Here is a 25,984-nt window from a genome sequence, read left to right as displayed (position 1 = left end):
CTTTGTCAGATAGTCATGTGTTTCATGCAGCACAGCACGCTGAAACCACCGAGTCACCTTTGGGGAGGTTTGCCAAGAGCTTGACATCTATATCCTTGGTGTTCTTGGCTGGGTCGTCCTTCCCTTCGAACGAAAACTCTTTCTGGAAGCTGCAGAGGGGGCAGAAATAAAAACTGAATAGCTCAGTCAGAACAGGTTATGTTTCAGTAAGAAGAAATGAACAATCTGATTATACTCTGGTGGCATCCCAAGAGACTGAAAAACAGCTTCTATCTTAAGGTCATCAGACTGTTAAAACAGCCGTCACTAACACAGAGAGGCTGCTGCCTACATACAGACTTGAAATCTTTGGCCACTTTAATAAATTGATCACTAGTCACTTTAATAATATTTACATATCTTGCATTACTCATATGTATATACTGTATTTTATACCATCTATTGCATCTTGCCTATGCCGCTCTGTCATTGCTCATCCATATATTTATATGTACACTACCGTTCAAAAGTTTGGGGTCACTTAGAAATGTCCTTGTTTTTGAAAGAAAAGCACATTTTTGGTCTATTAAAATAATATCAAATTGATCAGAACTACAGTGTAGACATTGTTAATGTTGTAAATGACTTGTAGCTGGAAACTTTTTTTTATAGAATATCTACATAGGCATACAGAGGCCCATTATCAGCAACCGTCACTCCTGTGTTCCAATGGCACATTGTGTTAGCTAACCCAAGTTTAGCATTTTAAAAGGCTAATTAATCATCAGAAAACATTTTGCAATTATGTTAGCACAGCTGAGAACTTGTGCTAATTATAGAAGCAATAAAACTAGACTAGTCTAGTTGAGACTAGTTGAGTACCTGGAGCATCAGCATTTGTGGGTTCGATTGCAGGCTCAAAATGGCCAGAAACAAAGAATTTTCTTCTGAAATTCGTCAGCCTATGCTTGTTCTGAGAAACGAAGGCTATTCCATGCGAGAAATTGCCAAGAAACTGAAGACCTCGTACAACGCTGTGTACTACTCCCTTTACAGAACAGCGCAAACTGGCTTTACATTGTTAATGTTGTAAGTTACTATTGTAGCTGGAAACAGAAGTGGGAGGCCCCAGTGCACAACACAGCAAGATGACACCTAATATATGCCACACCTAATTAAGAAGCTGATTAAACAGCATTATCATTTCACAGGTGCACCTTGTGCTGGAAACCCCTCTAAAATGTGAAGTTTTGTCACACAACACAATGCCACAGATATCAAGTTGAGGGAGTGCGCAATTTGGCATGCTGACTACAGGAATGTTCACTAGAGCCGTTGCCAGATAATGTAATGTTAATTTCTCTACCATAAGTTGCCTCCAAAGTCATTTTAGACAATTTGACAGTACGTCCAAACGGCCTAACAACGTGTAATCACACCAGCCCAGGACCTCCACATCCGGCTTGTTCACCTGTGGGATCGTCAGATCAGCCACACGGACAGCTGATGAAACTGTGGGTTTGCACAAGCGAAGAATTTCAAACAGTCAAACCATCTCAGGGAAGCTCATCTGTGTGCTCATCATCCTCACCAGGGTCTTGACCTGACTGCAGTGGGAAAATGCTCACCTTCGATGGCCACTGGCAAGCTGGAGAAGTATGGGGTCGTGTGAGCGAGTGGTTTGCTGATGTCAACATTGTGAACAGTGCGCCACATGGTGGGGTTATGGTATGGGCAGGCATAAGCTACGGACAACAAACAGTTGCATTTTATCATCTATGGCAATACAATGCACACAGATACTGTTACGAGATGCCGAGGCCCATTGTCGTGCAATTTGCCTGCCGCCATCACCTAATGTTTCAGCATGATAATGCCGCAGCTGAAATTGTCCTAGTTTTTTTCCATGGCCTGTGTGTTCCCCAGACGGCGTGTTCCAGTTTCCGCCAATATCCAGCAACTTAGCACAGCCATTGAAGAGGAGTGGGACAACATTCCACAGGCCACATTCAATAGCCTGGTCAACTCTACGCGAAGGAGATGTGCCATGCTGCATGAGGCAAATGTTGGTCACACCAGATGCCGACTGGTCCTGATCCACACGCTGTCTTTTTTTGTGTTAAAGGTATCTGTAACCAACAGATGCATAGCTGTATTCCCAGTCAGGTGAAATCTGTAGATTAGGGCCTAATGAACTTAATTCAATTTACCAATTTTCTTATATGTAACTCAGGAAAATATGTATATTTGTGTTCAGTGTAGAATAATCAAATCAAGGTCGTAGAATCTGTTGGTCTATTCAGACTCAAATCTACAATATGCCACACTAAGAGCTGTTAGCAAAGCATTACAGTGGGAAAAGAACATTCTTGAAAAATATCCTGAGGGCTGTTTGTAATGGAGTGGGTTGGACATCTGCACCACAAACCAGTTCTGGTATGAAATATACCACTAGAGCAGGGGTGTCAAAGTCAAATGGACGGAGGGCCAAATAAAAAAATCAGCTACAAGACGAGGGCCGGACTGTTCGAATGTTCATTGAAAAATGTTTAAATGACGCATATAGTCTAGTGAACCTAATTGAACCTACTGAAAACCTAACAAATATATTACAATATGATCAGATAAATAAAGCAATATTTTCTTATGGCTCTGTCAGTAATCTTTAATTTTCAGACACAAAAGACAAATTTCCTTTATATAAATATCCCCATAACATGAACATTAAATGAAAGAAACCGGTATTCAAGGCACCATCAGTAGACTATATTTTCTATTTTAGCAAAAGTGGGCTAAATTTACTTCAAAGAAAAAACAATAATAGCAATTTTCTATCATCCACTCAACTGAAATATTTTTAAAATATAATTGGATTGAAATACAAAAAAATAAAGTGCAAAAATCTATTAATCAAAAACAACACTGTTTAAGGAGAAGTAACATGCAGTGAAAACAAATATTAAATTTTAACTTTTAAACTTGAACTGAGTAAAAACTCTAAATATGTGATTGCACAGTAATGTTCACTTGTTTGAGGTTGAGGGTGATACTTGGTGGTGTCCCATCTTTTCCACAAGTTCATCAATGTTCGGGGTAAGGCTCTGAGCTGAAGAAATCCTCAGAATTGAGTGGAGGTGTTCAGCAGTAAGTCGACTTCTGTGTGATGTTTTGTTCAGGTTCATCAAAGAAAACAGTTGTTCACACAGGTATGTGCTGCCAAACATAGACAACGTTTGAGCAGCCTGGATGCGCAGCTGGGGCATTGTGCCGGGGAGGAAACGGGCGAACTCCGCAGCACCCACTGCCGCATATTTTGCCCTCAGTGCATCATTGCATTGGAGGTCAATCAACTCCATTTGGAGGTTTGGTGGTGAGCTTTCCACGTCAACAGCAAATGGGTTACCGAGCAGTTCCAACCTGCTTTTTTGTGCTTCAAAGTCAGCAAATCGGCGTCGAAAGTCAGCGGCAAGCATACCTATTTTATCAGCCAACTGTGTGCTCGGGAACGCACTGGTAGAGAGCTTCTCTTTCATGGTCTGGCAGCTGGGAAAGTGGCTCAAATTTTCTTTCCGCATCTGCGTCTCCCACAGAGTCAGTTTGGTTTTAAATGCCTTCACTGTACTGTACATATCAGAGATGACACGATCCCGACCCTGCAGCTGCAAGTTTATTGCATTCAGATGACTCGTAATGTCACACAGAAAAGCCATTTCACACAGAAACATTTCGTCTCGGAGTTGTGTTGTGTCTTTCCCTTTGCTGTCCAAGAACAGACAAATCTCCTCACGAAGCTCGAAACATCTTTGAAGCACCTTTCCCTGGCTTAGCCATCGCACCTCTGTGTGATAAGGCAAATCACCATGCTCCGTTTCTAACTCCGTCAGAAATGCCTTGAACTGGCGGTGATTCAAACCTTTGGCTCTGATAAAGTTAACTGTGCGCGTGATGATGCTCATTACATGCTCCATTTTCAAGGCTTTACCGCACAACGCTTCCTGGTGTATGATACAATGATAAGCTGTCAGCTCACCTGTCGCGTTTTCCTCTTGCATCTTTTCCCGTATCTTCGCCACCAGTCCGCTCCTGTGTCCACACATCGCAGGTGCTCCGTCGGTTGTCAAACCCACGAGTTTTTCCCAAGGCAGCTCCATCTCATTTACACATCTTGACACCTCTTCATACAAATCATGCCCCGTAGTTGTGCCATGCATAGGACGTAAAGCCAAAAACTCCTCTGTCACGCTTAGGTTGGAGTCCACTCCGCGGATGAAAATTGACAACTGGGCAATGTCAGAAATGTCGGTGCTCTCATCCACAGCCAAGGAATATGCAATAAAATCTTTTCCCTTTTTCACAAGCTGCTCTTTTAGATTGATGGACAACTGGTCTACTCTCTCGGCAATGGTGTTTCTGCTCAGACTCACATTTAAAAAGAGTTGCCTTTTTTCTGGGCAAACTTCGTCACAAACTTTAATCATGCAGTTTTTGATGAAATCCCCCTCCGTAAATGGCCGGGCTGATTTAGCGATCTCTTCTGCCAAAATAAAACTGGCCTTGACAGTTGCGTCCGCGTGTGTGTCCGCGTGTTTCGTTTCATAATGTCGTCTCAGATTATACTCTTTCAGTACCGCCACACTTTCTCCACACAGAAGACACACAGGTTTTCCAGCTACCTTCGTGAACATATACTCCGACTCCCACCTTGTTTGAAACCCCCGGTTCTCAGTATCCACCTTCCGTTTTGCCATTTTTGATGGGTATCTGAAAGTTAATTTTACTGTGATGCTGACGACTGCTGTGCCAATAAATATTGAAATGAAGCAGCCTACTGCTCGGTGCGTCACCTTTGCATTGTGGGAAATGTAGTATTGGTGCGTGTAAAAGATCTGCGGGCTGCCGGCTTGCTGCGGGCCGGTTCTAATAATAAATCAAGATCATCCCAGGGGCCGTAAAAAACCTTCTTGCGGGCCGGATGTGGCCCGCGGGCCTTGACTCTGACATATGTGCACTAGAGTATCTGAGGGAAGGGGCCGTTGGGATCTAGCTTATTACAGGGCTAAGAACACACGACACACCCATTCTTAAGTAATCAATAATTGGAGTAAATTATGACAAATACCTTATTTGGGGGTAGCCTACAATTGATCATTCCTTAACTATGAATTCAGATGGACAACTAAACCACCCTCTTATACATAGAATGAGTAGACTTATAGAACAGTAAACGTACTGTACTCTTACTGTAAACATATAGAACTATAAACATATACTGTACTCATACTGTAAACATATACTGTACTCATACTGTAAACATTTGGAACTATAAACATACTGTACTCACTGTAAACATACTGTACTCATACTGTAAATATATAGAACTATAAACATACTGTACTCATACTGTAAACATATAGAACTATAAACATACTGTACTCATACTGTAAACGTATACTGTACTCATACTGTAAACATATAGAACTATAAACATACTGTAAACGTATAGAACTATAAACATATACTGTACTCATACTGTAAACGTATAGAACTGGATGGATGCTGGGATGCATGTATGCAGAGCTGTGGAGTCATGAATGTTGGAGGGTGGAGTACTTGACACCAAGCCAAAACGTTGACACAACGCAATCACACTAATGCTGCAGTGGCGTTCACACTAGTGACCTTATCCTTCACTTTCTCACTTCGTTTGGACACTGTCCCAACAGGCCTGCTGCTGCAGTGTCTCACACACACACGACTAATAGAAGTGCAATGGTACCATACACAGAACAGATACAGTACACAAATACTGATGTCCTCTGTGAAAAAAACAACTTACCCGAGAGCCGTCTTCTGTAGAAGTCTTGCGTTTCCAAGTTTGATGGGGCTCTCACTCCCAAGTCCTACAGAAGGAGAGAAAACACAATTTAGACTACTAGACCATGCCAAGAGTTCATCAGTTGCGTGAGAGAAGAGTTGACCGGCAATTTTGAACGACCAAACTAATTGCACAGTTTTTAAATGAACAAAAACACAGTGGAAGGCAGTGTACGAGAGGCTCTTAAAAAGGTCATCCAACAACATCTGAGGACGACTCGGCATGAAGCACATTAATCAAAGTCGACTTTCCGCACCACTGGGGATATAAATGAATAGTGAATAAATTGGAAAACAAAAGCCTTTATTGAATCATGTTGAACAATAAAATATGTGCAACCTTAAGGTTGTAACAGTGAGAACAATGGAACGGAATGTGTCTCAAATGACCCTCTATAGTGCACTACTTGGTGGCATTTGGAGGGAAGAATGGTGTTTATTTGAAGAAACCAGGTGACAGTTCAGACAGTGGTCTCACAGGACACACACACACACACACTACACTGTAAATTGCACTATGGCTCCATCTAAAGTGGCTTGTAGCTATGGAGGTCACAGCTCAAGGCAATAGAGGATTGATTGCATTTCATTGAGATGGATGGACGCTTTAAAGTCTGATCACACGTCAAGGTTGTCTGTGTGCATGTAGTGTGTGTGTCTGCGCAAGTGTGGCAGTGCCAGTGAGGCCTACCAATTCTACCCAGTTAGAAGCCTCTCTCGGAGAGGCAGAATACAGAGGAGCTATATAAGCAACTCTAAAAAATGTAAAACATGGTGACTAACCCTCACACACAGGTGACCGATGAGCCTTTTCTAACTTGCCATCACAACACATTATGCTCCGCTACCAGCGACGCGAAGACCGTTGTCAAACTCTGCCCTACTAAAAACACGCAACCCTCAAGAGTTCCTATGACAGCAGCAGCCTTGAATATGTCCAACACAATCTTGGGTATAGAAAAACTAAAAAACAGTGGAAACTGTTTCATGTCAATGTTGCGGTAGCACGGCCATCAAGACCGGTCTTGAATTTTCTTTGACATAAAACAGGTAGCTATTGTGAAGTAAACGGCACACCATCCTCAGGGGGGAAAAAACAACCCTTATTACAGCAAAGTAAAAGCCTAATACAAAAGTGGGTGCTGGATGTTACCGTGCCCTTCTAAAGAATGCTCAATGCTTTGTAGAGTTCTCGACCTCAGTGTGGTTGGTTATAGAGCAGTGGGGTCCCTGTTCACTCGGTTCAACGCTGTGGAAAGTCGCCGATAGAAAACGCCACGAATAGACCTGACATGGTTCATTAACATGTCAGAGAGACATGTTTGTTCTACTTAACATATCTCGATCTGAGCGTTCCCACAACACTGTGCCCTGGGTCATATTCACTGGGTGAATCTGGAGGTGAAAGAAGCGCACGCGTTTAGACGAGGTGCTGGCTAGCGGAGTAGAACACATTAACAAGAAGGGAAAAAAAGGAGAGCCTCGCACTCATGTAGTGCAGACTAAATAATTGAATAACCAACGTTTTGACAGACAAGCGGTCTTCATCGGGGTTTATCAACGTAATTAGGTTATTCAATTATTGCATCTGAGCTCCTCGAGTGTGCGGGTCTCCTTTTCTTCTTCATATTCACTGGGTACCAAATGGAAGAACACCGACAAACACTACCTGTACAATAAGAAATACTCGTTTTGTTTCCGTTTCACAAGGTTTTGCTTTATTGTGCCCTAATGAATATGGACCCTACTGACCGCGGACTAGGGCTGGACTGACTGACTCACTCACTCTGTGGGACAGAGAGAGAACACATGTGTTTCCACTTTGCCTGCCTGCCCCCACCCCTAACCCCCCGAAACCACCCGCCATTCCAGATCTGTTAGTCCATATTAAGGATATTTGGATGATGTTTAAAATCCCCCTGCTTTGGGAAAACATCATTTGAGAAGGGAGGAGAAAGAAGAGTCCCTACGCCTAGATGTGTTTTGGTACGAGACTAGTATTATTTCAGCTGGGGAGTATCCGGTAAACACCCTCCTTATATCGTAGCCTACAGGTCATTTTACCAGCTGATAAAGTGACAGGGATAGAGTGATATCAGAGAAGGAAAACAACAATGTATGTAGGTACATCTCCACTAATCTTGTCTCTCAATGTAGACAAGATAATTAAAATGGACTAATATAGATATTTGTCCTTACTGCCTACCACAGTTAGCCTGGTTTTCTGGTGTTCGTGCTGAACAGCCAACTCCTGCGGCCATTGACAAAGTTTGATAACGACCATAGGAATGGGCAAAACGGCACAAACAGATCGGGGATTAGCCTTTATAACCCAGTATCCCTGTAGTGCAAAACAACACGTAGCTGTTGAGGACTGAGTGCTAAAGGTGCTGGATGAGTCAACACGTCAAGCCCTACAGGGGGGTGGGAATGGAGAACCATCAGATCAGAAGCAGCCCTACGCAATATAGCAGGGGAACCCTTACTGAAAGAAAGGCGGGTGCTTCCTGCGTTACACGTTCACACGCAGGCATAAAACCACGACAACGATCACAGATGTTCCAAACCCTTTGGTGTTAAAATAACGTGAAAAACATTCTTCACACCGTCACACATGTAGACTGAGCTATTAAAGATTCATGTGTCAAACACAAGGCCCGCGGGCTGAATCCATGACACATTTCTATCCGTCCCGCACAACGATTTGGGTTCGTCAAGTCATTCTTGGCCCGCTTCCATACCGCCCACGGTGCACTGCACTACAAGTCACAGTAAGCACGGCCAACATTGCCACACACACCCCTCCTCCCAGACCCATCCAGTGCGCTGTATCATGTCATCACTAACGGCATCTTCTACCGGGACCGAAAGTACAGTGCCTTGCGAAAGTATTCGGCCCCCTTGAACTTTGCGACCTTTTGCCACATTTCAGGCTTCAAACATAAAGATATAAAACTGTATTTTTTTGTGAAGAATCAACAACAAGTGGGACACAATCATGAAGTGGAACGACATTTATTGGATATTTCAAACTTTTTTAACAAATAGAAAACTGAAAAATTGGGCGTGCAAAATTATTCAGCCCCCTTAAGTTAATACTTTGTAGCGCCACCTTTTGCTGCGATTACAGCTGTAAGTCGCTTGGGGTATGTCTCTATCAGTTTTGCACATCGAGAGACTGACATTTTTTCCCATTCCTCCTTGCAAAACAGCTCGAGCTCAGTGAGGTTGGATGGAGAGCATTTGTGAACAGCAGTTTTCAGTTCTTTCCACAGATTCTCGATTGGATTCAGGTCTGGACTTTGACTTGGCCATTCTAACACCTGGATATGTTTATTTTTGAACCATTCCATTGTAGATTTTGCTTTATGTTTTGGATCATTGTCTTGTTGGAAGACAAATCTCCGTCCCAGTCTCAGGTCTTTTGCAGACTCCATCAGGTTTTCTTCCAGAATGGTCCTGTATTTGGCTCCATCCATCTTCCCATCAATTTTAACCATCTTCCCTATCCCTGCTGAAGAAAAGCAGGCCCAAACCATGATGCTGCCACCACCATGTTTGACATTGGGGATGGTGTGTTCAGCTGTGTTGCTTTTACGCCAAACATAACGTTTTGCATTGTTGCCAAAAAGTTCAATTTTGGTTTCATCTGACCAGAGCACCTTCTTCCACATGTTTGGTGTGTCTCCCAGGTGGCTTGTGGCAAACTTTAAACAACACTTTTTATGGATATCTTTAAGAAATGGCTTTCTTCTTGCCACTCTTCCATAAAGGCCAGATTTGTGCAATATACGACTGATTGTTGTCCTATGGACAGAGTCTCCCACCTCAGCTGTAGATCTCTGCAGTTCATCCAGAGTGATCATGGGCCTCTTGGCTGCATCTCTGATCAGTCTTCTCCTTGTATGAGCTGAAAGTTTAGAGGGACGGCCAGGTCTTGGTAGATTTGCAGTGGTCTGATACTCCTTCCATTTCAATATTATCGCTTGCACAGTGCTCCTTGGGATGTTTAAAGCTTGGGAAATCTTTTTGTATCCAAATCCAGCTTTAAACTTCTTCACAAAAGTATCTCGGACCTGCCTGGTGTGTTCCTTGTTCTTCATGATGCTCTCTGCGCTTTTAACGGACCTCTGAGACTATCACAGTGCAGGTGCATTTATACGGAGACTTGATTACACACAGGTGGATTGTATTTATCATCATTAGTAATTTAGGTCAACATTGGATCATTCAGAGATCCTCACTGAACTTCTGGAGAGAGTTTGCTGCACTGAAAGTAAAGGGGCTGAATAATTTTGCACGCCCAATTTTTCAGTTTTTGATTTGTTAAAAAAGTTTGAAATATCCAATAAATGTCGTTCCACTTCATGATTGTGTCCCACTTGTTGTTGATTCTTCACAAAAAAATACAGTTTTATATCTTTATGTTTGAAGCCTGAAATGTGGCAAAAGGTCGCAAAGTTCAAGGGGGCCGAATACTTTCGCAAGGCACTGTATAAACGTGTTGTAAGCGAAACGTCCATGCAAAGTTTGGGTTCCAATGGGTCATTGCTTTAACCTACAGAAAATGTAATCTTGGTTGTCAATAAGTTAGAAGACAAAGGATTCATGCATGGGTATAAATTACTACTAAAGGACAATAGGACACACAAGCGAGTATAAATGAGTCAACAGCGGAGTAAAGTCATCTACTTTATGAAGTTACAGCCTGATGCGTTTGTGTCGGGAATTCAACATCAATTGCATTGCTTTCGTGTTACCAGGTAAATTGACAGAGCATTTATAGCAACGAACTGGGGAATAGTCACAGGGGATGAATGAGCCAATAGGAAGCTGGGGATGATTAGGTGGCCATGACGGGTATGAGAACCAGATTAGGAATGTAGTCAGGACGCGGGGGTTAACACCCCTACTCTTACGATAAATGCCATGGGATCTTTAGTGACCACAGAGAGTCAGGAAACCCGTTTAACATCCCATCTGAAAGACAGCACCCTACACAGGGCAATGTCCCTAATCACTGACCTTAGGCATTGGGATACATTCTTTTTAATAGAGGAAAGAGTGCCTCCTACTGGCCCTACAACACAGCTTCCAGCAGCATCTGGTCTCCCATCCAGAGCTGGTTAGCTTCAGAGGCAAGTCAGCAGCGGGATGCAGGGTGGTATGCTACTTTCATGTGTCCCATATACAGCGCACAGCAGAGGGATAGTGTTCAGGCACATGCCACACAGTCCTAGCTAGGCTACTAAAATGTTGCAGTCTGGCTTCAGTTTCTTAAGCTTGACAATAACTAACTAAAAAAACAAAACCTGCAAAAATAATTTAAAATAAAACATATAGGCCTATTACAGCAACATTAGAGCAGTAACCTGGGCTGACTACTCAACTAGGCCTAAGACATTTTGAGGGCACCATACAACAATGCTGCAGCCAACCACACTGGTGATCCATGCAATGCAAAGACAAAAAGGTTACACTGTAGCTACGTTTTTGTTATTTACAGTTATTAAAACACTTTTTGATTAGGGTGGACAAATTATTTATCTTGTTTTAAGATGTTAAAATGCTATATAGAGCATCCTATGTACATGAGCGGACATTATAAAAAGGCAATCTTTGGGCCAGTTGTATATAAGTGTTTTGTAAAAACAAACGTAGGCAATGTAGGGCCCACAAATATGTGGTATTTTTTCCAATATGGCCAGCGTGCCGATTTGATACCCCTGTCGTGAAAGTGAAACATTTGGATCAAGTGATCCCATTCATCAATGAAGGGGTCTAATCCTGGATGTTCTAGCAGTGGTCAACCACATGGGGCTGATCAATTAAGTGATAAACACACTGCATGTCGCTATGAGGGCGAAATGACCGTTTACTGTTCTGAGTAAGTTCTTTCTCCTTGTCATTTACAGACTTAATACTACAGGTTCTATACACAAAGTACTAACACTTGAGAGGGCAATAAAACCACATGGGGCTGATCAATTAAGTGTGTGCAGAAATGACCATTCAAGAGCATATGTCCCTGTTTAGAGGGGATTACCCTGAGCAGAGCAGCCCCGAACTAGAGAGAGCCCAAAAAGAAATGTCACTAAAACGACAACGGGATCACTTACGTCACAACTCTTACTACCCCCATCTTCTACCACACACACACACTGACCTCCCCCAGCATCAGAGATAAAGGGAAGGGTTTAGTTTAGATTTATAAATACTAGGAGGGGTAGCTAAATCAGGTGAGACTGAGCCAATCAAAGCCTTAAACCCCTTAGCCTACGGTAGATCCTAATACTGTATGCCAATTATAGACAATCAATCAAGACAATGAATGGCTAACCAAGCCTAGTCTCATTTCATTAGCAAGACCATTGCACTTGTATTATTATTTTTTAAATTGAACCTTTATTTGCCATGGTGGACTCGTTAGCGGTGCGCTAGTAGTCAAATGCTGAACAAATGACTGATGGCTAAGTATTGGTCTGGACACTGCTGTGTGTCAAATGTATGCTAATACACACATCAACCCCCCAACCCACCAGACCCCAGTTGTGTCCCAAATGCACCCTATTCCCTAGTGCACTACTTTTGACCATAGGCCAAAAGTGCACTATGCAGGGAATGGGTTGCCATTTGGGACACGGGGTCACCTACTGGGTTGTAATGGCTGGGAACCAATGGTGTTGGGGCACCAGGAACACCTGTTGTGAATTATCAGCCAGTTAACCAAGCAGAACCACCACTCAACACCCAGTTCCACTCTCTGGACGCATTACTGAGAGCGGGAATTGTGTACAATTGTGAGAATGAGAAACATAGGCCACAGGCCACACACACGCACTCAGAGTTCTTGTCACACAGTCTGACGAACACACTCAGGCATGTGCAACTAACTACACACAGGAAAACATAATATCTCTGACATAACTGTCCAAATAAACTGGAGACAGAAAGTAGAGCCCAGAAATAACTCTCCCTCCTCCTGCAGTCAGAGAGAGTCCCTTATCGACTGTTACGTCCTTGGAGGCTACAGCTGCAGACAGCGCAAGGACAACTGGAAACGGGGCCAGTTAAGAGACCATTTTGCCTCACTTTCCTCAGGCTACAGCCCCAGCCCCATCCTCAGTCCCAGACCCAAAGCCCCATCCTCAGTCCCAGACCCAAAGCCCACCTCCTCAGTCCCAGACCCAAAGCCCACCTCCTCAGTCCCAGACCCAAAGCCCCCCTCCTCAGTCCCAGACCCAAAGCCCACCTCCTCAGTCCCAGACCCAAAGCCCACCTCCTCAGTCCCAGACCCAAAGCCCCTCTCCTCAGTCCCAGACCCAAAGCCCACCTCCTCAGTCCCAGACCCAAAGCACCCCTCCTCAGTCCCAGACCCAAAGCCCCATCCTCAGCACTAGCTCCATCTTACCTTGTCTGCAGAACTTGACATGGCTCAGGTAGTTTGAGATCCACGGGTTTGCGTTCCGATACATTCTTGCAAGACCAGGTAGGTACAGAGGACCGATAGAAGAGAGGGATAGAGAAAGAAAGCTGGAAAGAGAGAAGTGCTGAAGTCCGACCCGCAGGCAGGCAACTGACTGCAAGGTGATGCAGAGAAACAAAAAACGCAGTCAGTCGGTGCCCCGGGACGAGCTGCCCTCAGCACAGAGAGAGAGAGAGGCGCAGAAGGAGAAGGGAGTGAGTCAGGTAGTGTTAGAGAAAGGGCAGGGAGAGAAAGAGTAGAGTGGGGGAGCTGATCCCCGATCAGCAGTAGTAGCGCGTGGTTGGGGCTGCAGTGCAGCGTTGGTTCTCTCTGTGCAGTTAGAGTGGAGCAGAGTCTCTTGACAGCTCCCCTCTAGTCTCCTTCAGCAGTAACGCTAATAGCAAACTGGCTAACGGCTAATACTAAACAGACATCCTCCAGTGCAGCCTAACTCAAGCTGCTCAGTGCCTGCTAATCTGATTACATGCAAGAAATTAGCTAGGCCCCATGGCTCACAGATTGGACCCGAGAGGCTGGGTGTCCCTCTATCTCCTGCAGACAGACTCAGAAAGGTATATACTGTAGAGTGGAAGTACTGAGAATGTGCTGCTGTGTTCTCTTGGCCCAGTGACAAGGCAGCAGTGGGACGCTACAGAGCAAGGGGAGGGTGAGAGAGAGAGAGAGAGATGAGAAGACAAAATTACAGTCTCAGCTAGATGATAAATTCCACTCATCCCTCAGTGGTGACAAAACGAAGGAGCAGAGAGAGAGAGAGTGAGCAAAGGAAAGGGAGACAGAGGGATGGAGAGGCTAAGAGAGAGACGGAAGATGAGAGGCAGAGAGAATGTGAAATAGGCGATTATGGAGCGCCAGTCATGGGATTGTCCATCTGACTAACCGTATCATTATGGTAAAAACAATGGCCGTCCATCCCTAGAGAATCCAAAAGAGCAGTAGTGTGTGATCACAGAAAGTGAATGAGATAGTGTAGTCAGAGGGATAGGGAGGATTCAAGTTCAGACCTGCAGATTTACACTAAGGGTACACACACACAGGGAGACCGACAATTACTTTGATTCCTCAGCCAATAAATGTCACCAACCCAACACTGCAGTAGCAGTGTCCAAACACATCCTACTTGAACCCAGGTGTGACGTCAGATCAGTTTATTAGAGGTGGCAGGTTTGGACTCTTCTCTCTCCCTCCGTGGTGAGCTCATCTGGTCTGGGCACACCAACACACTCACAGCTAAGTAACACGGCAGGTGAGACAGCTATACGTTTGTCTGTAGTCTACTATACACTAATAACAGCATTAACCGTAGTAAGAGATTCCATCTGACCAACCTCAGAGACCCAACGTGGGAATTTATTTTTTAGATAATTATCAGTTATATTCCAATATGTAGATTGAAATACAAAGCATTGAAACCAATTAGTTGTGGAAATACTTAGGAGACATGTTTCTCTACACCCAATACAACAACAAGCATTTTCTTGAACGGGTGAAACATTTTAACTCTCTACTGTCCCTAGAGGCAGCAAGACGCCCTGCAAGCTCAGCCATAGGACAACCATAACCACCGCAGACCCATACTCACTCTTAACATTCATCCCCATATAGATAGAGGAGGAGGACTGGACTCTGTCACTGGAGGAATGCAGTGTTGAGTCTGGAGAGAAGCCTGGGAAGAAGCCGACATTGTACTCATGCCTCTCCTGCTGGGTCCAGACCTGGGTTCTAATGTTATGGTTTACTTTCCAAAACTTTTAGCGTTTGATTGAGACTGTCTGGAGTGCCAGATGGGGCAGGGATTGCACTTTAGGGACTATACCATTGGTCCCATTCCATCAGGTAATCGCAATCAAGCACAGCAGAATAAATTCAAATAAAAAAATAATACTTTTTGAACACAGGTGTGGTTGGGTCACCACAGAGGGGCTTGGTGGGGCTAACAGCCTTACAGGACAGGATACCAAAGCCTTTTGGTCCCCCTTGACCACAGAAATCTATCACCATCTGATGCATACCAGACCTGCAGACTAACAGTACTATTACATCAGTCATTAAACTATGACGACCCTACGGTGCCAGAGGATCGGCAGGCAAACCAACGCAGGCTCTGCTGTAACACCTGTACTGTAACTGTAGCTCGGGGGTATTCAACCGGGGGTCTGTGGAGGGAGTGCAAGGGAAATATACCAGTCAAAAGTTGACATGCCTACTCATTCAAGAATAATAGTGAAGACAAAACTATGAAATAACACATATGGAATCATGTAGTGACCCCCCCAAAAAAGTGCTAAACAAATCAAAATATATTTGAGATTCTTCAAAGTAGCCACCCTTTGCCTTGATGACAGCTTTGCACACGCTTGGCATTCTCTCAACCAGCTTCACCTGGAATGCTTTTCCAACAGTCTTGGAGGAGTTCCCACATGTGCTGAACACTTGTTGGTTGCTTTTCCTTCTCTCGGCAATCCAACTCATCCCAGTCCAACTCAATTGGGTTGAGGTCGGGTGATTGTGGAGGCCAGGTCATCTGATGCAGCACTCCATCACTCTCCTTCTTGGTCAAATAGCCTTTACACAGCCTGGAGGTGTGTTTTGGGTCATGGTCCTTTTGAAAAACAAATGATAGTGGGACTAAGCCCAAACCAGATGGGATGGCACATCACTGCAGAATGATGTGGTAGCCATGCTGGTTATGTGTGCCTTGAATTTAAATAAATCACAGACAGCATCACCAGCAAAGCACTCCCACACCTCCATCCTTCACGGTGGGAACACAACATGAAAAGATCGTCCGTGCACCTACTCAGCATCTAACAAAGACACTTCGGTTGGAACCAAAAATCTCACATTTGGACTGATTTCCTCCGGTCTAATGCCCATTGCTTGTGTTTATTGACCCAAGCAAGTCTCTTCTTCTTATTGGTGTCCTTTAGTAATGGTTTCTTTGCAGCTATTCGACCTTGAAGGCCCTGATTCGCACAGTCTCCTCTGAACAGTTGATGTTGAGATGTGTCTGTTATTTGAACTCTGAAGCATTTATTTGGGCTGCAATGTCTGAGGCTGGTAACTAGTGAACTCCTCTGCAGCAGAGAAAAATAAATCCCACAAATGAACTTCTAAGGCACACCTGTTAATTGGGTAGGGTGTCATGGTAAATATGAATTTGTTCTTTACCGACTTGACTAGTTAAATAAAGGGTAAATAAAAATAAAAAATTGAAATGAGCCTCATGAAGCCGATTTAGAAAATGCCAAGAGTATGCAAAGCTGTCATCAAGACAAAGGGTGGCTACTTTGAAGAATCTCAAATTTGTTCAACACTTTTTGGTTACTACATGATTCCATGTGTTATTTCATAGTTGTGATGTCTTCACTATTATTCTACAATGTAGAAAATAGTACAAATAAAGAAAAACCCTTGAATGAGTATGTGTGTCCAAACCTTTGGCTTGTACAGTATGTATGTATGTATGTATGTATGTATGTATGTATGTAATGTAATGTAATGTAATGTAATGTAATGTAATGTAATGTATGTATGTATGTATATATATATAAAAGATATATATATATTCAACATGTTTGTTCTGTTGCTAGCCGCGTGTGCCGCTGGTGAGCTTGGACTGAATGAATTCACCAACCTTTATTTAGTTATTAGCAGAAAGGTGTTCCAAGTTAACTTTTTATCTAATAGGCTACGTTAAAGTTTAGACTTCCTCTTCTAAGGGTGACAGGTACCCTAGTGCCTAGAGTGTTGGGCCACTAACCAAAAGGTCGCTAGTTCGAATAAGGGTAAAAATCTGTCAAAGTCCCCTTGAGCAAGGCCCTTAAACCTAATTTGCTCTAGGGAGACGCTATACTACTATGGCATTTCACTGCCCCTATCCAGTGTTTTTAACAATAAAACATCTTTATATTTCAATATTATAATGTGTGGAGGGCAAAATATGAATCTACAAAAATATATTCATTTTACAATGTTGATTACTTCTCCTTGCCATTCACCTGACAATAAGATGTGATGGGGGGTCTCTGGGTCGCCGGTTTGCCTGGGAGTGGGTCCCTGGGCTAGAAGGTTGAAGGCCCCTGCTGTACTAGCTCTATGATTCCAAACGTAGTTTGGAATCAGAGGCAGTCAACTAGCCCATTCCCAGATCTGTGTGCTGTTTAGTCACAACATGACAACAAATGAGCATAGGAATTGGCAAGACTGTACAAAACAGACCAAGCTAACACTTATCAGTATTTATGCACACATGCAGAAGTATCTGGTAACCAGTCCTGTTGTCCAATGGAGGGGCACTAATTTGTAATTACACGCCTGGCTGCTGATATGGGGACAGTCAAACATTGTCGCTCGGCACTAGACAGGATTACTCTCAAAAAGGTGACCCAATCTGGCAACTGCATCCCAAAACAAATCTTCAAGGTAAACCACCAGAGATGAATGTTATAACCTTTTCAGACATATGGAATGTGGTGCCTTGAAAGCGTCTCGGCTTTGGCATATTTGTTTGCCTGAAAAGTACATGAAGGCTTTTTAAATGCCAAAACGAAACCGTCTCTGGATATAGTTTCAAAGTGCCACTGAAAAGGTTAAAGGTTATTTAAAGTTAATTTGTTGTTGTTGTTGGAAACAATACCAAACGTTCCATGCCGAAGCAGAATTATACTGTCTGAAAAATGTAGACGCGTATGATGCTGCACATATTTTGTTGTTGTCGTCTGAAAGGTCATGTCATTTTGATCTTTGTTAGTACAGTTACTGATAAGGAGACGAGAAGGAGGAAGAGTTTGTAATACTAAACAAACACCAGCAATTTGACAAATTTTGAATTTGATCAGTACCCAAAAGCCAGCTTTGAGGCAATCTAAGCAAATCACTTATTTTTGGATGTTGAACAAAAACAGGCCAACGATGAGACCTATATCATCGTAACAGCAGCATGTCCACACTTCCCCCACCAATTATACACAACACAGATGCCTGGGTGTCAGATTAATTCAACATAAGAATTGAATTACTGTATACAAACACTTAGACATGCAGTGACAGCCATGGCACTTTAAATGACCCCAGCGTCTCTCCTCAAGCCTGTTGATAGTGTGTGTTTGCGTGCGTGACGTGGAGAAGGAAAGCAGGAAACGTTAGCAGGTTTGTCTCATAATCTGGGCCCAGAACTCAACCTCTCATCCCAGGCCTCCCCCTCAGAAATAAAGCCCAGATTTACTGTTTATCCCACAGGAAATGCTGTATATCCCTCTCTTCTGGCAAAATAACAATGGAGGGGTCCAGCACGTTTGGCCATGTTGTCTCTACAGACACATAGCAGTGCTCAGCCCAGTGTCCATCACTCAAACAGAACCAGAAACTAATACAGAAGGTAGACATAGCATGAAGAGGTAAAGATAGTGTTCCCCTTCAATTTAGCTGCCACTGCAAAAAATATCATTTTTTCTGCCGAGATTGCTTATAAAGGGATAGCGCAACATAATTATCCCACTTTCCACTTTCACGGATTCCATTTTTTGGTTCCCTGCATGCTATTTGAAGGAAGTTGCTAACTAGCGTTAGCGCAATTGCTAACTAGGGTTACCATGCTAGCGGTTCTTGTAGACTTCCAGTTATTGCCTACCTTCAAGTTCATTCCAACTGCACACAGAGAAATAAAAATAGTAACCGTGAGTTGATCGGACTCTGGGTAAGAAGAAAAAGGTCTCGATTGTTGTGCACTTCATAGGGAATAGGATGCCATGAGGGACAGTCCACATGGGGAAGTATTTGGAAGTGCTACATTTCCTCAGACACTTGTAGAAGGACCAATGGTCTAAATTTACTGTCCCAGTTTGCTGTCATAACAGTCATTGGTCCTTGGACAGTCAGAGAACTGCACAAGGTCAGACACATTCCCTTCAAAACATGCACGCACTCTGACACACTGGAAGATAGGTTGGCCTTGTTTGTAGCCAGCTCACTCGGTTCAATCTACCCTAATAAGGTGAGGTGTTAGCTGAGTGGCTGGGCAGCAGAGGTCACTAACTGGATATTTACCGTCACAGTTCACTGGCTGGTACCCAGGCCTGGTCTGGACTTACCCAGACCATCTCTATTGGGACCAAGGCCAGTAATACTCAAGAACAATGTGTATTAGCCCAAAAGACCAGACCATGGCAATGTCCAAGGCAGTACACACAAACTTCAAACTTTCCAAACCGATCCTGGCCTCAGCTTACTGTACACAAGCCTTTTCTCAGATACAACTGCCACAAATAGAAGGACCAAGATAACTTCGTCCAACTCCATCCGTAAACACTAGCTCGCTATGCCCTGTTTCCCCACCCCTTGACAGACTTACCCAAGATAACCCAGATAAAAGCTTCCCTAAGAAGTGGCTCTCGATGGCTCAAGGTTGAATGCTCTTTAGAGATCCCTAACAATGTGTGCCGACTACCCCCAAAGTGTTGGTCAACAGCATGCAGCTCAAGAGTTGAAACCCGTCATGAGATTTGAATTTACTGTAGACCTTGGGAAATAGTTCCACCTGCACACTTCACCAAACCCATTTTAAAATTATTATTTGTACGCCTTTTTTCCCCTCACCAGTTTTGATCTCGTCTCGTCGCTGAAATTCCCCAACGGGCTCGGAAGGTGAAGGTTGAGTCATGCGTCCTTCAAAATGACCCGCCTAACCACGCTCTTAACACACCCGCCCGCTTAGCCCGGAAGCCAACCACACCAACGAACCTGGGTCTGTACTGACGCCTCTAGCATTGCGCCGCAGTGCCTTAGACCACTGCGCCACTCGGGAGGCCCCGGCCGATCCCATTTGCCAAAGCATTCCTGGTGTTCTTCCCATTCCATTCCCACCCGGCAATCTTCCCAGGAACTGTCATCCCATTTTTGTTTAGTGTATGGGAAAAGCTGGGACTAGGACAGATGCCGATTTTGGAACCCTTTATTTAGTATCTTTCATTTTTCAGCCACTGGTCAGCCAGAATCAAGGCCATAACAGTCAAAAGGTAAGCCAGCAGGGTAGGAGGTTGTGCCATTGGAAGACAAATGAACTGAAACACCAGAAGATTCTGCTGGCCAAAACCGAGAAGCTGTACCTATTCCCAGAGAAATGACTGTGTGGAAACTCAATACACAAAAGGAAAGGTTTTAGGGTAGATGCCAGAAGAGTACAGTAATGTACCAGAAAGTCGGCATATTTCATATCCCCATGAACCTTTGACCGGTTACTTTGACATTATTTGCTCAGCTCTCTTCCGATGGCGTTAAATAACCATTAAAAAAACAAGGAAAGGGCCATACTAATTCAATGGGATGTAGGGCACAATAAGTTAGACCAATTTAAAATGGAGAGCTCAAATGAAGCTCCATTGGAACGTAGACATCTTACAAATTCCAGCCCTCCTCTCCCCGTCTGTTCCCAGACCTTTCTCCCCTCGTTTGTTTCTCAAATGAATCCCCCTTTAAAAGCCCTGTGCAGCTGGTGAAACTTTGATAAAAAAACAAAAAAACAAATAGAAGAATCACAGTACATTCCAAAATGATTCTAAACAGTGCAGCCAGAACCCAATCAACACATATCTGGTAAGGGTCTGTTCCATTTATAAGCAGCAGAGCTGACAGTCCTGATGTTACTGTTAGAACTGGAATAAGTGCTACCAGACAGGAGGCTAAACCCCAGGGGATCCTGGATACAGAGATAGATCACGCACACTGGAAGGCACTTCCTCGGAGCTCTGCTCTCTCCCCCCACACCTGTAGGAAAATGTATCCTAGCTTGCCGAGACTGACCAATCTCCCTCTCTGTGTGTGGTGACTATCGGAGTCAGTTGTCTGTGCTATGGCTTACATGCCATTTAAATCCGTCTATGACAATTGTGCGCGCGCATGTGTGCCACAGCTGTTTATAGATCCCTCTATACATCATCGCTGCTGTCTACAAGAATACAGTATGACCGCTTACCTCAGCTATTCTACACAGCGCAATGTTGACACTTCTGCTATTCTACGCAACCTTAGTCCAAATGTCACCAATATGTTTCAAATCATAACATACTCACATTGATATCTTAGATTACAACCAGCTCAGTGTAACAAGCACATTTGAAACGCGTTCTACCCTCTCGTGACATTTAAGTTACAAGCAAAGGACTTTGCTGATAACTACTTTGAGGAAAATTGTACTTACTATGCCCGTGACATGTGGTTGCCCCACCTAGCGGTCTTAAGATGAATGCACTAAGTCGCTCTGAATAAGAGTGTCTGCTGAATTACTAACATGTAAATGTAGGTCAGAAAGTGCATAAATAAGGTACTGGTAATTAGGTTTCATGCTATGGGAGGCTATAAGTACAAAATTAATTATATACATACATATATACAGTTGAAGTTGGAAGTTTACATACACCTTAGCCAAATACATTTAAAAACTCAGTTTTTCACAATTCCTGACATTTAATCCTGGTTAAAAAAAAAAAATCTCTGTTTTAGGTCAATTAAGATCACCACTTTATTTTAAGATTGTGAAACGTCAGAATAATAGTAGAGAGAATGATTTATCTATTTCATCACATACCCAGTGGGTCAGAAGTTTACATACCAAATACTAATTGAGTGTAGCATCGCCTTTAAATTGTTTAACTTGGGACAAATGTTTTGGGTAGCCTTCCACAAGCTTCCCACAATAAATTGGGTGAATTTTGGCCCATTCCTCCTGACAGAGCTGGTGTGAATGAATTTCAGCTTTTATTTCTTTCATCACATTCCCAGTGGGTCAGAAGTTTACATACTATTTGAGTGTATTTGGTAGCAGTGCCTCATGAAGCTGGTTGAGAGAATGCCAAGGGTGTGCAAAGCTGTCATCAAGGCTAGAGGGTGGCTAGAATCTCAAATTTGTTCAACACTTTTTGGTTACTACATGATTCCACAGGTGTTATTTCATAGTTGATGTCTTCACTATTATTCTACAAAAAAATAAAATAAAAAAAAATAACCTTGAATGAGTAGGTGTCTAAACTTTTGACTGCTACTGTATGTATGTATGCATGCATGTATGTATGTATGCATGTACACACACTGAACAACAGAAAATAATGCTACATGCAACAATTTCCAAGATTTTACAGAGTTACAGTTCATATACGCAGTGGTGGAAAAAGTACTCAACTGTCATACTTGACTAAAAGATAACGTAATAGAAAATGACTCAAGTAAAAGTCACCCAGTCAAATACTACTTGGGTAAAGGTCTACAAATATTTGGTTGTAAATATACTTAAGAATCAAAAGAATAAACCACTTCAAATTCCTTATATTAAGCAAACCAGACGGCACAATTTTCTTTTCTTTTTTTATTTATTGACGGAGAGGCAGGGGCACACTCATACACTCCGCCAGATCAGAGGCTGTAGGGATGTTCTCTTGATAAGTGTGTGAATTGGACCATTTTCCTGTCTTTTGGGTGTCAGGGAAAATGTATGGTGTAAAAAGTCAGAAATGTGAAAAATCAGTCTTGCCTACTTAAACTGCATACTGTGTACTAATCGTACTACATAGAACATATTGTATAGTAAAATCAAATGCAGTAAGCAACAAATAATATACCATGCTCATCCACATTGAGAACGCGTCACCTATTGCACAATTGCATGGATTCCTGCTATTCGTTCATTTTGGCACAGCGCGTCACCATATCAGATTATCAGCTGTTGTCTTCCTCAAGTGCGCAGCGAATTGTACTAGATGAAAAGCCAAAATGAGTATAACATCCTGGCACACTCAAGATGCCTATCATTTAGTATCCAGTCATTTATTAGGCTCCCCATTTGCTGTTGCCAAGGCAGCAGCTACTCTTCCTGGGGTCCAAAACATTAAGTAATACAAATTCATTTCTTTATCTGATTGTATTGCTAGCTTGAGTTACCTGAGGTGGGAGAGCATTCTATGTAGTCATGGCTCTATATAGTACTGTGTGTTTCCTAGCCTCTGTCCTGGACTTGGGGACTGTGAAGAGACCCCTGGTAGCATGTCTTGAGGGGTAATGTATGGGTGTCTGAGATGTGTGCTAGTCATTTGAACAGACAGTTTGGTACTTTGAATATACGTCAATACCGCTCAAAGACCAGTAGTGATGCAGTCAGTCAATCTCTCTACTTTGAGCCAGGAGAGGTTGACATGCATGTTTTTGATGTAAGCCCTCTGTGTACTTTTAAGGGCCATATGTGCTGCTCTGTTCTGGGCCACTATACATTTGCCTATGTCCTTATTTGTAGCACTTGACCATATAACAGGGCAGTAATCTAGGTGTGAAAACTAGGGCCTGTAGGACTGGTTTGGTGGATTATGATGTCAAGAAAGCAGAGCTTTATTACAGACAGACCTTTTCGCTACCGTTTAAATCAATATGTTTCGACTATGTCGGTTTATAATCTAGGGTTACACCGAGCAGTTTAATCTCAATTTGCTCGATCGACACATAATTCATTACTAAATTTAGATGAGGTTAAGCAAATGTTTTGTCCCAAAACAATTGATTTAGTTTGATATATTTAAGATGAACCTATCACTAACCACCCAGTCTAAAGAACGCAAGTATTCTGACACGGCCAATGTCTTGCGTGGTCAAGCCAGAACGATATGTTAAGACTCTCCTCTGGCTTTGGTCTGAGGCTTCCTCCTGCACGGCTGGCTCTGGCTCAGGTACACCTCTGTGTCATGGACCATCAGGCTGTTGGGATGTTGGACATGTCACTCAATAAGCTGACCCTTAACCTCAGGACGGCCATTAGAGAGCCTACACTACACAGTCAGGTAGGCCAGGATCCAATTCAATAGGGAGACAGACCCACGCTTGAACCTGAGTGAAACAGGGGAGGTTCCAAGAAGAACAGATGTCCTATTGCAAAACACTTAGTTATTGTGTGACACACTCGACACAACCGTGATCTGAACACGAGGCCTCCCCAGTCCCAACCCATCTTAAATGACAAGACAGAGCAAAACAAATGTTGTCGGTTGCAGCGGTTGGACGCTCTGTCGTCTCTGAAATTCACTTTAGGTTTGTTTTCTAACGGTTACACGCCTAGCAGGTGATCTATTGCACATAGCAGTAGTTCTTGTTAGTCTCACATGTCCTTAAGACCAGGCGATTTGTTGTCAGTACTCTTGAACATTCTGTTCCGCTGCAAGCCTTCTCTATGGACACCCATCACTGGAGAGACCAAACAAGGCCGTCAAAAACAAACCTCTTATTAATAACAGACCTATTGGGAGTGTGTGATGACGAAGATATCACCAAGCTAAATGAAGAGAAGGTCAACAACACGAGACTTGTCAAGTTGGAGTACTCTCCTGTCCACAACAGTGCGTCTACTTCCTCACTTGGCTGAGAGATGCATGGTGATAGGATTTGTTTCTGTTTCTGGCAGCGCCGAGGTAAACGAGCTCTACAATCCAGTCTACATCCGCATCTATCCTCAGATTGCATGGGCACCTTTATTAAAATTGGAGAGAGATGTGACGGTCATCATGTCAGCACTCATTGCAGTGGGAGACGATTTGCAATCTTAATTGCACTAGTATAACACACAAAACACCTAGTTCTTTCTCCATCTCAGAAGGATCCATTTAAATGGACTTCTCCCAGGGTCATCACATGAAGTGATCGGAATGCGAAGTAACAGTCTCTGCCAAGACAACAGCTATAGTATATAAGTGCTTCCAGTAAACGCCTGGAAAGATTGGATGGTCACGGAGGGTGAATTCCTGGGGCTCGGACTCGATTACAAACAGCTGATGGCAGATGCCATGGCAACAAAGTAAAAGTGGTGAAAGGCTTATTTGGGGGGGGGGGGGGGTGCTGAACAGGGACGGCATCAGGACTCTCTCACACCCAAGCCTGAAGCCACCCGGAAATTAGATCAGTTAGATAACGCTTAAACTGGGTATTTATGGAATGGTGCTAAATAGACACTTAAGTACACAGGATACGACACACACTTAAGAGGTGTCTTGTCCAGACCACAGGTGATATCCATCTGAGAGATGTTAAGTAAATAATGAAGCGCCCTCACCAGTGTTAAATCGGCCTCAAGATCACATTTCAACTCTGGATTTGTATACGCAAAGCCATCTTAATGTGGTACTGATCTAGGATGGTACTGATCTAGGATGAGATCTATAAAAATCTACATTACACAAATAAATGAATAGACTTTTGCCACGAAAGTGCTAGTTGGCTGTACTTGCGCTAAAACTCTTGTATTTTTCATCCTATAGCTTGTTCTCAATCTTTTTAAAATAGTGAGCCAACATGATTTCAGCAATTATTTCCATGACCGATGAGAACTAAATCTTCTCATGCGCTGTCTCTCGCCAGCAGACAAAGCATAGTGAGTAATATGTTTGGAACATCAAATCACAAAGTTACAGTATCGAATCGCAATACATACAGAATTGATACTAAGTATTGTGATGACTTTGTAGCATGAGGTCCCTGGCAATTCCCAACCCTACATTTGTTTATGTTGCCATAGTCCTATGAGCAAGCATGCGCGCGTTCCTCGTCAGGGCAGTTGTGCTCTATTTCTGTCCTGTGTATTCTGATCCTGACCGAGAGAGCAGAACAGGTACAGGACAATGT

General features: G+C 43.3%; 1 protein-coding gene across 50 annotated transcripts in view; it reads right to left on the bottom strand.

Moving 5' to 3' along the window:
• The window catches only part of svila (supervillin a), a 162,865-nt gene that overhangs the window by 75,195 nt on the left and 61,686 nt on the right, over positions 1-25,984 (bottom strand). For 25 of the 50 annotated variants that reach the window (XM_036935259.2, XM_036935260.2, XM_036935261.2 and 22 more), the window contains exons 1-3: positions 13,265-13,947; positions 5,816-5,879; positions 58-149 (exon numbers count right to left, since the gene is read on the bottom strand). In XM_036935259.2, the coding sequence (XP_036791154.2) occupies positions 58-149; positions 5,816-5,879; positions 13,265-13,328 (220 nt within the window). In that variant the 5' untranslated portion in view covers positions 13,329-13,947. Of the gene's footprint in view, positions 1-57; positions 150-5,815; positions 5,880-13,264; positions 13,948-25,984 lie in introns of those variants that run through there. The other 25 variants (XM_090189830.1, XM_090189832.1, XM_090189836.1 and 22 more) reach the window with 1 other exon arrangement.

This window comes from Oncorhynchus mykiss, chromosome 11 (assembly GCF_057628025.1).
Source record: "Oncorhynchus mykiss isolate SJ-2025 chromosome 11, ASM5762802v1, whole genome shotgun sequence".
Taxonomy (NCBI): Eukaryota; Metazoa; Chordata; class Actinopteri; order Salmoniformes; family Salmonidae; genus Oncorhynchus; species Oncorhynchus mykiss.
Note: the sequence above shows the minus strand (reverse complement) of the source record. Positions and strands in the feature narration are given on the sequence as shown.